The sequence below is a fragment of the Ananas comosus genome, linkage group 1, assembly GCF_001540865.1.
Source record: "Ananas comosus cultivar F153 linkage group 1, ASM154086v1, whole genome shotgun sequence".
Lineage (NCBI taxonomy): Eukaryota > Viridiplantae > Streptophyta > Magnoliopsida > Poales > Bromeliaceae > Ananas > Ananas comosus.
In genome coordinates, this window is record NC_033621.1 from 6,669,749 (window position 1) to 6,686,339 (window position 16,591).

The following is a 16,591-nucleotide window of genomic DNA, read 5'->3' on the forward strand; positions in this document are numbered from 1 at the left end:
ACCACGTGTTTATGGGATTAAAAATCATTATAGTGTTATAGATCATTTTAAGTACTTATCCATTAAATATTACTCATTGTAAAAAACTAGTTAATATTTTATTTAATTAATTAAATTATTACCTAATTATCTAAATGATTAAATAATTAACTTAATTTACTTTTATAGTTTAGGCTTTTCTTCATTTTATTTCATTATTCCATGTAATTTTTCAAATTTTAGTTTTGTTATTAGTGCACACAAATCGATTCTCATTTAAATGCAAAGTTCGTCAATTTTATACCTTTTTTAAAAAATATATATGTATTAGGATAAAACAATAATGATAATAATAATAATAATAATAAATAATAATTTGTTCAGAACCGATCGGTGGGTATAACACACCTTTACGATCGAATCTGGATTTGATTTGAGCCCAACACGAATATCGATTTGGTTCGATTTGTCGACGTATAAGGCGCACCAGGCGCCACTATTGTTCTCCGGGTGTTAGCTCCGACCTAGGTTTTACGACTCTCTCTCTCTCTCTCTCTCTCTCTCTCTTCTGGAACAGGCCGCAGGCCCAAGGCTTCTTCGGTCTCGTCGTGCTTCTCGCTTTGTTAGGCTCGTCCGGGGCGAGGGAGAGAGGGTGGCAGCGAGAGAGAGAGAGAGTGTCCAGCCGGGGAGCTCGCTCCGTCGATGGCCGCCGAGACCGATGATCAGCTCCTCAAGAGCTTCCTCGCCGAGGTCAGCGAAGTCGAGCGGGACAACGAAGTCCGCAGGTTTCCCTCCCTCCCTCTCTCCCTCGCTATCTCTTCCCCTCTCTTCCCCTCTCTTGGCTTTTGCTTCTGAAGAAAATGTTCTAAATCCCTCACTAATCGATCATGACCCTAATTGTTAAACTGCACGATATTGTTATTTATATTTATCGTCTGAGACTTTTGAAGACGAGAATTTTTTGTCGTTTAACATGGGGGCGGGGACTTGAATCCCTGATGCCACGGTCAGCACCCGGACACCTAACCAATTGGCCGCCCGGTGGCTTGGCACAAGCCCTTCCAAATTTACAGGAATGAGTTGTATAGGATCACTTTTTGGATGAGTGGTATGTTTCTACTGTATCGATAAGAATAAACGATCACTTCGAAGGGATCGAACCTCCTAGGGAGAGAGATATTAAAGAGATAGGGAGGGATTAGAGGAAGAGAAAGAGAGGAAAGAGAGGAAAGGGAGAACAAGACGGCTAATTTCTCATTATTCCACAAACCCTAAAAACTATATATTTATAAGCCCAAAACTCTAAATCTAATTTATTGGAAATAATAAAAATATTCAATAGCAATACCACTTTCTATAACTAGATAAACCTAATATAAGGACCATATCATTCCATTGCCCTCGAAAGCCACCTTGTCCTCAAGGTGGAAAATCCACGGTCTCGTCTGTTCCCTTTGGATCGTATTCTATGTTCTTGTCGGATTCACTCTTGATCAAAAATTGTTTCTCTGGCTTACGGGTGTCCAGGACTATATTCTTCATCACAATTGTAGCAGAGGCCCTAATCTTTTCTTGCTTTTTCTTCAGCCAATGTAAGGCGTTTTATTGGTGGGAGCGCCTCGTTAGATGTCGATGTCGTAGAAGTAGACAAGAGGAAATGCTTCATAATGAGATATTGAGCTATCAACTTTTCCTCTTGTAGATGAGCAAGGCCGATGGAACCTAACACATAAGCTGGTCGGAAGGCTTAGACATCATGCTTTAGGTCCTTCCTCAACTCGCTAATGATGCAGCTTCTGAAAAATGCCTTAGTCCCGAAGTGCCATTTGCAAGCATTTCAAATTGGGCTTGATAGTCACGAACACTTTTGAGTATAGCCTTGTTGCAATTTTGATAATTCCTCCATATAGTCCTCATGCATGGTTGGACCAAAACGAGTGTAGAGGGCTTCTATGAACCCTTCTCATGCCATGACTCTACGACTCTTCTCAAACCATTGGAACCATCGCAATGCTTTCCTTCTCCATGTGGTAAGATGCAAACGGAATCTTTTGTGTGTCTGATACTTGGTTAACTTTAAAGAATTCCAACACCTGATACACCCGTCGAGTTGGATTCACTCCATCGAACTCCAAGCGTGTGACGCGAGATTGCACCATCATAGGATTTTCTATTGAAAGGACCAACACCCCCTCCTTTATGGGGTTGGGAGTAAGGCACGATTTTTGTCTGAACTCGAGATAGATACAAATAGTGCATGCGGTCGCACATCCATCTTCGTGTTCATAGTGATGATCAAATTTTAAGATCATTAACAAAGTCGCTAATGAATCTTACTTTGATCTCCAATTTGTTGAATCGGGCGTCGGCATTGGAAAATTCAATGTTCATATCCTCTTTTCTTATAAACTCCTCGTCCAACTGTTTTAGGAAATTTTTTTGTGCTTGAGTCAGCGCTATACAAGGCTTTGTGATGCAAACCGAGAGGTTGCCAAAATTGAATTTTCAAGTTTACTTTTGTTTAAAGGTAAAACTAGGTTCAATTTATCAATTTCGATGAACTTTAAGCAAGGAAGCAAAAATTTCAGCAAGACAAATTAGAATCGAATCGAAGTAATACTAAGATGATGATAAACCTTCAATATATGAGATAATAACAACCAACTGAAAATACATATACTAGTTCCAAAAGGTAAATTCGGCTTTATCGGACTTAAAGCTTTAGGTTTGGTTGTTTGGCAAATATGGTTGGTAATGGTGGAAGGCTAGATTAAAAGGGGATAATAGGATATCAAGAGATAGGAGATACAAAAAGTGCACCGTTCACACGATTGCGGGGGATCCACGATCGACGAGGAGGGCGGTACACCACGGGTAGAACTTCGGCAACGGGGAAGAAGACGATGAGGCAGTGACTCGGAAGAAGAGGAGGGGTAGAAGTAGAAGCCGATCTTGCCACGAGGAAGAAGTGACAACAATCAAGTTGAGGAAGAAGACGATCTCGGCGCGAGGAAGAAGCGTCGATGATCACACCGGGAAGTAGAACACCAAGGATAAAGAGTGAGAGTAGAATTTTCTATTCATCCAAATATATCCCCTTAAGGTCTCAAGAACCATGTATTTATAGTGTTGAGAGTCCTATGATAATAAATTATTGCCTTTTCGTTTTCAACACAACACGGTCACCCAAGAGTCATGCATTGAAAACGAAGCAAATTTGGGAATTTGAAAGGTCTTTGTTTTTGGGGAATTCCAAAGGTCTTCTTGGGATTGTTTTTTTTTTTGTTTATGGGAGAAAAGGGTTTGGGTTAACCAAATCAACTAAAACCAAATGATTTAAGTCCGAATCAAACACGAACCTACAAAATAAAAGAAAATTGCATTTGAAAATAAAAAGAGATTTATTTGCTGCATCACTTTGATATCAAATGATACGGTTCTACCATATTGATAGGGATAACGATCACTTTGAGGGGATCGAACCTAGAGAGAGATATTAAAGAGATAGATAGGGATAAGCGGAAGAGAAAGAGACAAAAGATAAAACAAGACGACTAATTTCTCATTATTCCACAAACCTTAAAAACTACATATTTATAAGCCCAAAACCCTAAATCTAATTTATTGAAAAATAATAAAAATATTCAATAGTAATACCACTTTCTATAATTTGGAAAATCTAATTTAAGGACCATATCAATGAGTGTTTTGGTTATGGTTATGAATTAGGAGTTAATACATAAGAGTTTTGAGTAATGGCTGTTTTTTTATGATGTAGAAGATTATGTATTCCACCTCTTAGGTGATTCTATGTTGCACATATACGGTTACGGGGATACTGATACGACACGATACGGATACGGTGATACGACAATTTCTAAAACTTCTAGGATGCAATATTTGGGAGTATACTTGAATGAAATATTATTTTAAATATATGTTGATAATATGTAATGATATATTGAGAACAATCAAAATATCTAGATTATATTAAGGAATATATTTTGATATACATTAACTTGTATAATTGTTCTACATCCGTTCATAAAAAAAGATACTCGTATGAAATAATTATTCAAAAGTATCAATCAACTATCATTCAACTTGATCAAATGATAACAATAGATATTTAGTTGCACAAACCAAATAATTAGCCATTCGACATATATGCCTATTTTATTAGGTTCTATGAACGAGAGAGAGCGCCTTTACCCATTCAAGTGGAAAATGACAGAAGAAACGACAAATTGAATAAAGATTGGCATTTTTCTTACTCTTTTTTTTTTTTTTTTTTATTTCCAATGGGTTTTGATGTGGGCTTTCTGAAAAATTTTGAGTTTCGATCATTTTAGACTAAAAAAGAACCCGGCCATATCCCCCCTTATCCCTTTCATATCCGAGCCGTATCCAATATTTTTTTTTATTTTTTAAAAATGTCGGATATTTCATTCCCGTGTAGGACGCGTATCGAGCGTGTATCGATAGAGGTGGAAACAAGCCAAGCTCGAGTGAGCTTGCCTCAGCTCAAATTTGGCTTGAAATTTATTGCGAGCTTAAATTTAGGCTCAAGCTTGGTTTGAAATTAATTTGAGCCGAGCTCGAGCGAGCCTAATTTCGAGTCGAGCGAGCTCGAGCTCTAAACGAGCTGTTTGAAATTCTCAACATCGTACGATCAATAGTTTAATTTGTATAGAACATTATCTACAATTTAATGCAAAAACATATTTAATAGTTCAAACTACAAAATAATTGTATAAAATATGTTATTATAATATGAAAAAAAAAATTTATGAGTTGAATATCTAATCTTTTGAGCCTCGCATGTCTTCTTTTCCGCCTTCAATCTCCATATTATTTTTTTTCATCTATGCGGTCAAAAAATGAATAAATTATGTAGGCAAAAATTGGATTAAACTATCCAATCATATGTAACTAAAATCAAAATTTTGTATAAACAATAATTTTTTATCTTAAAAATATTATGTATATTTTCTCAAGCACACAACTAATGGCATTCCTTTTTACTATAATGTAACAAAATCGTATTAAACTATAATTTTTCGACATTGAAAATCTAGCTAAGCATATTTAGATAAATAAAGTACTTTTGAATTTTATGCTCACTTGATCCAATATATATTTTCAAAGTAAATGTGCAAGATTTATGAAATAATATCAGTATCTAGCCAAAGTTTTATGAAAATAAGATAACAATACATAGATAATAAGGAAAAAAGTAACAAGTATCATAAAAGCAACAATACCAAATATTTAAACACACCAACATAAAGAGAACTTGGGGGGCTTCAGGCTTGGCCTCTTGAGGTGAGAGACAGAGAAAAGAGAGAGAAAGAGATTAAGGATTTAGGCTCTCTAAAGGAAAGAGTAGGAGAGAGTGTAAATTTAGTGGGATTTTGCTTTTTTGTTGGCCTGTTGGGTTTGTTTTTATGGACCAGCAACATTGGCCCAATTTTAACTAAACTCAGGTTACTTACTTAGCCTACAGATAATTAATATATGTATATATATATATATATATATATATATATATATATATATATATATATATATATATATACACACATATATATATACACATATATATATGTACACACATATATATATACACATACATATATATATTCGAGCTTTTCGAGCCTAATTCGAGCGAGCCGAGTAATACTCAAGCTCTCTTTTTTTTTGTTCAAGCTCAGCTTATTTAATTTCGAGTCGAGCTCGAGTGAGCCAAATATTGAGCTGAAAGCGAGTCGAACGTGAGCTGACTCGCTCATTTGCCAGTCCTACGTATCGATATCCGATACATGTCCAATAGGGGTATGGCATAAAATTTGAATTATCTGTGCTTCATAGTTTATCACATACTCGACAATCAAATTTAATTGATAGTCTTATTACGTAAACAAGAGGAGATATGCTAGCATAAGTTATTTTCACATCCAAGTAGGCCCTATGAGTTTGTCATTTCTTTCCTCTTTTTCATTTTCCATAGTTGTGAGTACTTTTTTTTGGCCATTTTTCCAATCTGTTCTTCGCTCTTATGTGAGATATGGATAGTTTGATTTATATACTTAATCCAATAGGATCAATAGTGATCGTTTAAATGGTTCCAAGAGCTATCCACGTAGGGGTGTAAACGAGCCGAACATGAGCGAGCTGGGGCGGGCTCGTGTTCGACTCGTTTAATAAACAAGCCGAAAACGATCCTGCTCGTTAAACTATCGAGCCGAAAATTCGAGCAGCGAAAGCCGAGTTTGTCACGACTGAAGTAACGCAACAATAAGTTAATAAAAAATAGATAGAATATACATAAAAAATAATTATAAAATCGTATCATTAGACTTTGATCTAATATTGACAACTTTACTATTAAATGGGTCCTATAATTAAGTCGCCATTTATATTTTTATTTGCTTAAAATTAAATATAAATAATATTATTAATATAATTACTTGACTTATATTATAAAAATAATAAATAAATTATATAAATATAAAATATATATATTCGAGCTGTTATCGAGCCGAATACGAGCGAGCTGGCCCCAGCTTGTGTTTGGCTCGTTTATTAAACGAGTCGAAAAATTCAGCTCGTGTTCGGCTTGTTTACTAAACGAGCGATTCGATCTCGAGCTCATTTCGAGCCGAACACGAGCTGGTTCGCGAACAGCGAGCTGGATTGCCACCCCTATATCCACGTAGTAAAATGACATCCCAACAGTCTAGATTGCTATGGTTGTTTGGAAAATTATGATGGAAACTTAGTTTCTTAGGATCGTAAAGCACACTAGTTGTGGGTCGATAAAAGTATACCTAACACTTAGTAGTTCCTTGCTGAGAAAGACAAAGGCAAGTTGTGGGTGGATGAAAGTATACTTAACATTTAATAGTTCTTTTTTGGTAAAGATGAAGATAAATAAGCCATAACATATTTTTCATAAGATAGATCATATATGCTTCAATTTGATACGAAGAGGAATTGAAGAAGATGCAAGGACAAGGATAAGACACGAATAATAAGGTCCAAAGACAATAGCAGTTTCACTTTGACTAATTTTGTATGCATGCATAATCTTTGCATTTTCCTCTGACTGTAAATAAAAAACACCAATTTGTGCTTAAAAGAAGCTGTACAACATTTAAACTCTTCTTAATTTTCTTTGATGCCATATATGGATGAAAATTCATCCAGAAGTCTGTTGTAAATAGGAATGTTTACTCCAATTCAAAATTGACTCAATTTAGACTAGATACAGCATGTTGGCAAATGAACTTGAAGCTAAGTGAACATGTGATGCAAGCCATGCTTGCATTGTTTCAAGTAAAGTTGGGTGTGGACACGTTAAGGCATATTGTGTTTTGTATAAGTTGTAGGAATTTAACATTTTGAGTTGTATCAATTATAGGAGATTATGTACTTAGTTGGAGCAAACATTTTAGAGAGTTAAAGACTTTTATATGTAACTATTTGTCTTCTTTATATATGCATATGTATGTATGTTTGTATGTATTATATATATGTATTTATACATGGCTAGGGCTACTATACTTTTATGAGTATAGACCTCTTTGTACTCATGAGCTTTAGGCCGTTGGATGAAGGGATGTGCGGTTAGGACGATAATGGTCCCCGGTTAGGATGATAGTGGTCCCCTAGGGTTGAGTAGGTGGTTGGTTGAATAGTATGTTCTAATCGGTGGAAATGATCAAAGGGGTAGATCTAACGGCCAAAAATTTAGAGAGAGAGAGAGAGAGAGAGGCTGGTATACTATTGGTAGCACGGAGGCCTCCGTGCTACCAAGTTGTTTTCAATGATGCGGCTTTCAAATCGATGATCGGCTCCGTTAGACTTGATCTACACTATTGAAAGTATTTGGAAATTAAATTTCATAATTTTTCGACATCATTTGGCTTGTGATCAAAAGGTCTCAAAATTGACAATTTTAATGGTAGATGTGATGCGTTTGTGAATTTAATGGTGAAAAACAATTCAAATTTGATGAAATTTTTGTAGAAATTTTTTTTACTATTCAGAGTAAGATTAGTACCTATGATCTTAAATTCAAGTCTTTAATCATCATTTTTTATGAGATTTTTATCTTCAGCCGTTCATTTTTAGACTATTCGTTTGATAGGTAAATGATGCCGAAAAATTGTGAAATTTAGTTTCCAAATACTTTCAATAGTGTAGATCAAGTTTAACGGAGTCGATTGTCAATTTAGAAGCCGCATCATTGAAAAAAACTCGGTAGCACGGAGGCGTCCGTGCTACCGATAGTATACCAGCCTAGCTCCCTCTCTGTCTTTCTCTCTCTCTCTCTATATATATGTATGTATGTATGTAGTATGTATATATAACCAACATTGATGATCCTCCCCCCCTCTCTCACGCTTCGGGCCTAATTTAAAAAGGGTTTGCCCTAAAAGGGCTCTCTTTTTCTTTTCAAATCAGAGTTTGCAGAAATCTAAGTAGGGCATGAACAGATCTGTCACATATACAGAGGATTTTCTGTCCACGTGGACAGAGTCTTTCCTGTACATGCATGGTTTCAGGCTACGCAAGTCCATTAACAACAACAAAACATTCAACCCAAAATAACATTTGGTTTATGAAGATGATAAACAGGATGAATTTTCACGTTATTCCCCATAAGCATACATCAAACAAAACCTTCATTTTAAACACTCCTTAGTCCCCACAAGAAAATATTTGAAACTTCCGTTTTATTATAAGGTTTATAAATTAACACCTCATATGGCCGTTAAAATCTTTGATTTTGAGACCTCTTGATCACTTGGTAAATGATTTTCAAAATTCTTGAATTTGGTAGATAGATACTTTAAGATACTCTCTATCATGTTTCCTAATGTGGATCACTGATTCAAATGCTCTATCATCGAAAATGAAACGGAAGCATAAAAGCATCGATGAAAAGTATAGTCTTACCCTCTAAATTAGTTCACTTGCTGCACCTAATGTGTATTTTGCTATTGTGAAGTGGTAATAAGGTGCATTACAGTATTGCACCAGTTATTTTAATAAAAAATACTTAAAAAAGTAATTAGTTATTGAGAATTGTAATGATGCAAGACATAGGCATATGAGATGGGCCCCATAAATATTCTTGAAATATAAATGCTCCGCTAACTTAGTTGTCAAGTATTCAAGTGTTAAATCAGAGAGAGAGAGAATTTCAATAAACCTAAAGCACTATAATTGGCAGATTTATACTTGATGGTTATTTTTGAATGCTGTCATTTGAATTCATTTGCAGTATGTCATCTTTGCGTCACATTATCTCTTATAAAGTCTGGCTAACTAATGTGATACAACTCAGGATTCTTTCATGCTTCAAGTTAAATCCTTTTGAGCATCTTAAGTTACCATTTGATTCATCTCCTGATGAAGTGAAGAAGCAATACCGCAAGGTAAAATTAGTACTTAGACTCTGAGCACAAGTTTCTATATCTCTATGTTTTATAGTAATCTAGTCAGTGTCTGACCTTTACGTAACTTAATTTATAGTTGTCTTTGCTGGTTCACCCTGATAAGTGCAAGCATCCCCAAGCAAAGGAAGCCTTTGCAGGTAGGCCCCTGAAAGATGAATTTTAGTTCCTTGAATAGCGATAAAGCATTCTGATTTACTTTTCTTACATCAGCTTTTTGTTTTGACATATTCTCTTTTCCTGAGAGATTAATTGTCATGAAAAGAAAAACTAGATCATTGTTTTTTTATCACACATTAGCTATTCCTGTTCCCATGCTCTCTCCTTTTGAGTAAGTTTATGAAGGATAACGTTCATAACTTAATAATAGAGTAACTTAATAATAGAGTATGTAATGCGGTCTGAAATATAGTACCTCAAATAAAAGTGATTTTGTTCTGTAAATTAAATGTTTTGATGCAATACTTACAAAAACTGAGAAGAAAATAGATAAACGGAGAAAAGAAAGAACCTATTGGTGCACTCGGAGCCCTTGGGACTTCTTTTATCTTCAAAAATATTCGAGTAATAATAATTTTGAAGTCGTGACGAGTTACGGTTCAGCCTGGATCAATTCTAATTTGAAATCACCATCAATCGTCTTCTAACAATGTTCAGACTGAGAAGAACAGCAGCAGAGACAGCAGCCAATAAATGGCAGCGAGAGGAAGGTGTAGAGGAGAAGAAAACCCAATCTAGGGTAGCAGAGAAGAAAATGGGAAGTGCCCAATCCAGGAAAAGGAAGAAGGAGAAGAGAAGGGTCAATCCAAAGACAAAAGAGATGAGTTTGTCCAAAGCAGGACTGACACATTAGGAGCGGAGAACCAACAATAGGAAAAAATATCATTCGTCAACATCAAAAACCAGCAGGAGTTGTCAATTTTTATGATAAATCAACTTAAGTTCGACTAGGTAATGTAGGCAAAATGGCTCAGTAGTCAGGTTATAAGTTTGACCGTCTAGGGTTTAATAGATTATACATATGAATTGGAACCCAAACCCAAACATAAATCCCCCTATTAATCAAATTTGAACCAAAAGACCAAATACAGAAGAATTACACCTTATTAGAAAGTAACCGATTCGGTAATTAAGGATTAAACTCAAACAGAACTTGAACCGCTCCTAAAAATCCATTAGAAACCAGGAATATAAAGCCTTTTTTGGATAGACAATGTGAATACTCCATGAAGTCCTCTTTCTATGGTTTTGACTTATTTGAAGTTAAGAGACTCAGTAGAATTTTTCAGGAAACTATACTGGGATTCCATGGAATCTTGTAGGAAACCATGCTCTCTTTTATGACTGTCTTGATGTAAACTATGAAGTCCTCTTTCCATGGTTTTGACTTATTTGAAGTTAAGAGACTCCGTAGAATTTTTTAGGAAACTGTGCTGGGATTCCATAGAATCTTGTAGGAAACCATGCTCTATTTTATGACTGTCTCGATGTAAACTGCTAAATTTTAGAGGAATCTTGTTAAATTTGAAAAACTAGCCTTTAGAGAGCTCTAAATTAAAAAAAGTAGTCTCTTGGGTGCTCCAAATTTAGAAACTAGCCATTTGAGTCTCTAAATTCAAAATGCAGCTTTTAGTGAGCTCAAAATTTGAAAACTAGCCTTTTAAATTTGATTAGATTAGTTGAGCATATCTTTTTGTTAGTTAAATGAGGATTTTTAGCGACCCTCTTATTTGGTTTTTTCTGAATTTATTTTTAGATTTTTATTGCTTAGTTAGTTTCTAGATATTTTAATTAGTTATTTACGATAAGATCAAATTCCAAGTTGGTTATGTGTTGTCACGCTCCGGGGCCGATTTTAAAAGCCTTTTTAAAATTCATTACCATTTTGAAACAGAGTTGCGGAAGACGTGCTTTTTTTTTTTTTTTTTTTTTTTTTTTTTTTTTTAACCTGGCCCACATGACGTACAGATCCGCCACAAATACAAAGTTCCTCTGTCCACTCGGACAGTCTTCTTTGTATTTGCACGGCGTTCCAACTATACAACAGGATCTCAACCACAACCTACATTTACCAATTAACAACCAATTCATGATATGCATTTCCATACAGCTAACGATCCTTAGAGATGATGCATGCCTCTAAACACTCCTTAGGCGCTGGATGATGCAATGCACAATACAACAAACATCCTATTTAAAAGTGCGCCCCACACGGAAGCTTTTGTTTTTAAACTCTAATTTATTCATTTATGAAAACCATTCGAAAACCTTTTTAAAACTGTTTCCCACACGGAAACTCTATTTTGAAAATCAACTATTTCGAGGGGTAGAAAACCACGATGCGTAAATATGTATAAATACACAAATTCGAGAACTGAATATCCATAAAACCAAAACTAGTGATCCACAAAATCTCTAATCATGCATAACTGAAATCACAAACATTCAAACATCTAACTGAACCATTTATTATTAACAACTACTAAATGCGGGAAGAAATATAACCAGGGTGACGGTCGCTACTGCCGACTAGCTAGATCTTCCCCCCATCGAGCCCAAATACTAATTCCTCGTTCATGTCACCTAGGGGGAATGGGGGGTGAGAAACCGCAACCATGGTTTCCCAGTGGGTACGACAGAGCCACGAAGGCAAGCCGTAATCACCAGAAACCAAAGGAGATAGAACAACATATATGAACATGATATGATATAAGAGCAACTACAGTAGTAATAGAAACAGGATAATAACTGAGTAAGAACAAAACTACTACTGTAACAAAAAACTCAACTGATCGAATGCCTCAAAGGTGGATAGTCCAAACCAAACCCAATCTGATGCTGCTATATTGGTCCGCAGACCTCAAGCGTTGTCTGTCACAGAGCAGACACTGCCAACTATTCATGCGTCCACCGACGACCTGTCCGGATACGTACACCCCTTGGTTGGTGGCCAAACCAACCTGGTGTCTAGAATACACAGTGCTGTGACTAAATCATATTGATATGCTCAAACGAAAACCGGCAAAAAGAGACCGGTGCCTTGGCTGAAGCCAGGTGCAAGGGCGTACAATGCCGAGCCACGATCAACCAGATCGAAACACATGACAAAGCAGTCAATGTGTTGCCTGGATCCAAGGTCCACAGATATACAGTATATATATGCAACCTGCTCTACATGTCTATCAACAACTAACAAAATGCAACCAACAAAGTAAGATATACGAATAATAATCAAAGCAAAGACATGTAGAGACTACGATACTGATATGAAAGAACAGAGGAAGGGTGAAACGATCTCACCGACTACCAGCTCGAAGCACTCACCTGTCATAATCGCGTCGGAACACTGGGTAAGCACAAGTCAACCAGACCTACGAAAATCCAACGGGTCAGTAACCAACCTACTCACTCGAAGCACGAGACTCACAAACCCCCCACACAAGTCCCCTGATCGGTTTTCCCAAAACCGATCGCCGTAACTCACCGGCAGTCCCGAAAACCACACCGGGACGCCGTCGGGACCCACTAAGTGTCCCGAAACTCACCGATTCGTGTCACGAGTCACTTGTTGCCCCAAAACACTCCGATTTGGATGTTTTGGCAGCAAACATAAGATAACACCACTACACAATTATCGCCGGATAATTGTACGAATCCGGGTTCCCGAAAGTGTCTATTTCGACACCGAAACCCACCGTCGCTTACCCATCATCACCGAACCCACAAAATGATGATGGTGACCAGCCAACAAGGCTCAGTGATAATTTACAGGATAACCAAACCACGTCAGAAGAAATCCAAACCGAAACTGCGTTCTTTCGGCGAATTTCACTGAAAAACACACCGGAATCGACTTTTCAATTTCCGCGAAAGCTATCGGATCATGGACAATCAGTCTAGAGGTCACCACACACACATATGCACTGTCCACAGTAGCCACAAGGTGCACAATTGCACAAAATCCCCTATATTTACATAAAATCCCATCATTTTATATAAATCGGGTGATTATGTAGCTCGTTCTTGCAAACCGAGGACTTCCAAGGTCCGTCGAGATGCGTACTGATAGGTCTCGACGTGCCGGAGGCCGTGCTCATGGTCCGGAGCGCAACATCTCACTGTGGGAAGCGCGGGAGCAACCCGAAGGTTCTGCGAACAGCGCGCAGTCGGGGAAAATCGCTCCGAATAGGCCGATTTGACATCCGCTGATCCAAAATAAAGTGAGCGCTGTGATCAGCATTGATCAACGATCACCGTGCTCACCTTTGGAGGCATCGGAACAGCCTTGGATCGCCGGAACAACGTACGCAGTCCAAAAACAGTAGCCAAAAAGGCTCGACAAGGTCGACACCGCCGAAACAGCGGAACGGGACCTTCCCAACAGAAACCAAGGTGAGCACGATGATCAGCAATGAGTTACGATCATTGTGCTCCCTTCCGTATTGATCGGGAGGCCTCGGGAAGCTCAGAACAACAAACCCACTAAAATAAGCCCTATTTCGGGCTTCGCCGGAGCAAACTTGCTCCGGCCGGCTTTCGGCGGCACGGCGGCACGCGCGGGGGCCAGGGATGGGTGCGGGGGAGGTGAGGAGTATGGTGCTTACCTCGGTTGGCGGCTGAGAGTGGCCGGCGGCGGCGACGATGGAGCAAACGGAGCCCGCACTAGCTAGGGCTCGGGTTCCATGGGCAATGGCGGCCACGGCGGCGGCCGTGGAGCTCCGGGACGGCGAAGGAGGGTTTCCGGAGGCCGGAGGGATGCCTCGGGTGCGGCCTGGAAGGAAGCAGGGGGGACTGGACCGGCGCGCGGAGGGCCGGCGGCGGCTGGCTCGAGGCCGGCCGGTGTCGGAGGGAGTCGGCGAAAGGAGGGAAAAGGTAGAGAAACAAAAGGTGGAAAGAGAGGTGGTTGGACTGGGCTCGAATCTTCTCCTAACTTGGAAGAAAGAGCCGGCGGAGGTGGGAAGGGGTTGGAGTCCGTCAGCCGGCGGCGGCGGGCGCTCGGTGGGTCTCGGGGTGGCGACGACGAGGACGTTGGACGTTTGTCGATCCGGCTCGGATCCGGCTCTATCGGGTCGAGGGAGGGGAGCGTGGCGGCGGTGGCCTCCGGAGAGGGCGGCGGCAGGGGCCTCGGAGCCGCTGGAAGGGGAGGCCAGCGGCGGCGCCCGACGGCGGCGACGCCCGACGGCGGCGGCGGCGGAGCCGGTCAGCATCGGCGGGATCTGGGCGAGCCCGGCTCCGTTCGAGCGCTGAGGAAGGGACGCGGTGGTGGCGAGCTNGGCGGCGGCCGACTGCCTGAGGTTGGGGAAGGGTGGAGGCGGCCGAGAAAGAAGGTTCAATCCTCTCCTAAGCTCGGGTCAGGTTGGTGGAGAGAAAGGTGGAAAACAAAGAGATGGAAAAGGGAGGAAAGCGGCTGAGGGAGGCTGTGGCCGGCCGGAGCTCGGTCGGCGGCGGCCGGGAGGCGCGCGGCCAGGTCAGGGGGGACGAAGGAAGGTGGCTAGGGGGGTAGGTCGGGGTAGGGATAGGGTTTCCAAGGTGAAACCCTAGAAGACCTTAAATACACATAGCTCCACTTTGCGGAAAAACCCATCAAAACTCAATATTTTATTTTGAGTCCCTCACATCGCGAGTAAAACGCGCGAAAGCACCTCCACATCCGGTTTCACGCGAAAAGGTACATAAAATGTCGCAACTTTTGCAAAATTACCGTTTTGCCATCACCGACCTCTCCTCGAACAACGCGCAATATCCCCAGATCCGTCCGTCAGATTTGCGAACGGATCGCACCAGTGCGATCAGCATGACGGAGACAACAAAGCTACAAATTTGGTTCACCTCGATCGACCACGGATTCGCGACGAAATCCGTTTTCTCTCTCCAACAGAAGAAACTACGCACAAATACATATAAAAAATGTATTTTCCAATTTTCTCGAAATCCGTGCGTCAAACTAAAAATCCGTCAACGCCAATAGTTCCAGAATAGCTAAACCGTTCGAAACGAGCTATTGGACTGCTATGAACGGAGTCCGATACGCGCCAGAAGCCAATTTCGCACCGTGGCTTATCCGGAAAACCGAGTTACTATTCACTTTAAGTGAAATTTGGAGATCGCGTAAAATCTCCGTTCTAACTCATTTTTTCCCGAAACTTGACGAGTGCTTTTGTAATTAAATTACACACAAAAATATCGTCAACAGAGAATCTAACTATACAGTCAAATTCTCAGTCCTTACATGTGTATTTAAAGTTAAGGATACTCTAAATGAGCTATAGATCTTTATTATATGGCAGGATTATATTAACAAATTAATAAAAGATGTTTTGGAGCAATTCTTTTCCTTCGCGAATGCGTCGCCTTGGAATGAGTCCAGTCCTAGAGCTAGTTCGGGTCAAGAGGTAGTCCTAATTATCTTTTCTATTTTGTTGAATTTTGAATTTTCTATTTTTCTCTAATTTTCATAATTTTTTTTTTAATTATGAAAATTTCTAAAAAAATAAAAAAATTCAAAAAATAGTTCAAAATTTCCAAAATTTCAAAAAAGCTTTCAAAATTATAAATCATATTTTAAAGTCCTTTAAAAAGTAGGACCCTATTATCCTGTTTTACGTCAAGTTGTGTGGAGTTCTTGTAGAATTCGTGTAGTCTTTCGGGTAATAGTTGTGCAAAACATTTTAGAATTTGTGCACTACCGCGCATAACTCGTGTAACTGCGTAGCATCACATATAGTTATTTGGGATACCAGTTTTTTTTCACTTTTTCTTTAGAAGTCATTTAGAGTTCTGTGTAAGCAATTAGGATATATGTTACTTTTTGTTGGGACTGGGTTTTTTTGCATAGTTTCTAAGGTGGTCTTGAGCCTTTTTGCTCTTTTGGATAGTTCTCTCTGTAGTATTTCAAAATACTCTATATGTATCACTATTTGAAATGAAAGGAAGATGTTGATTTGATTTCTACTTTCTTTTAAGGAGTTACTTGTACTAGTGTAGTGACCCGCGCGATGCAGCGGAAAAAAAAATATTTTAATAAAAATTTACAAAATAAATAAATAAATAAAAATGTAAATAAGAAAAAAATATATAACCATATTTGATTAGACTTAATAATATGAAAAACACATTAAAAAATATTTAAAATGGAATCACAACTCAAC

At 38.9% G+C, this 16,591-nt stretch overlaps 1 protein-coding gene across 1 annotated transcript in view; it reads left to right on the forward strand.

Annotated features, from left to right (window-relative positions):
* The window catches only part of LOC109722219 (dnaJ homolog subfamily C member 8), a 56,321-nt gene continuing 40,214 nt past the window's right edge, over positions 485 to 16,591 (forward strand). The window contains exons 1-3 of the mRNA XM_020250167.1: positions 485 to 764; positions 9,335 to 9,425; positions 9,523 to 9,583. Coding sequence (XP_020105756.1) covers positions 682 to 764; positions 9,335 to 9,425; positions 9,523 to 9,583 — 235 coding nt within the window. The 5' untranslated portion in view covers positions 485 to 681. The remainder of the gene's footprint in view (positions 765 to 9,334; positions 9,426 to 9,522; positions 9,584 to 16,591) is intronic.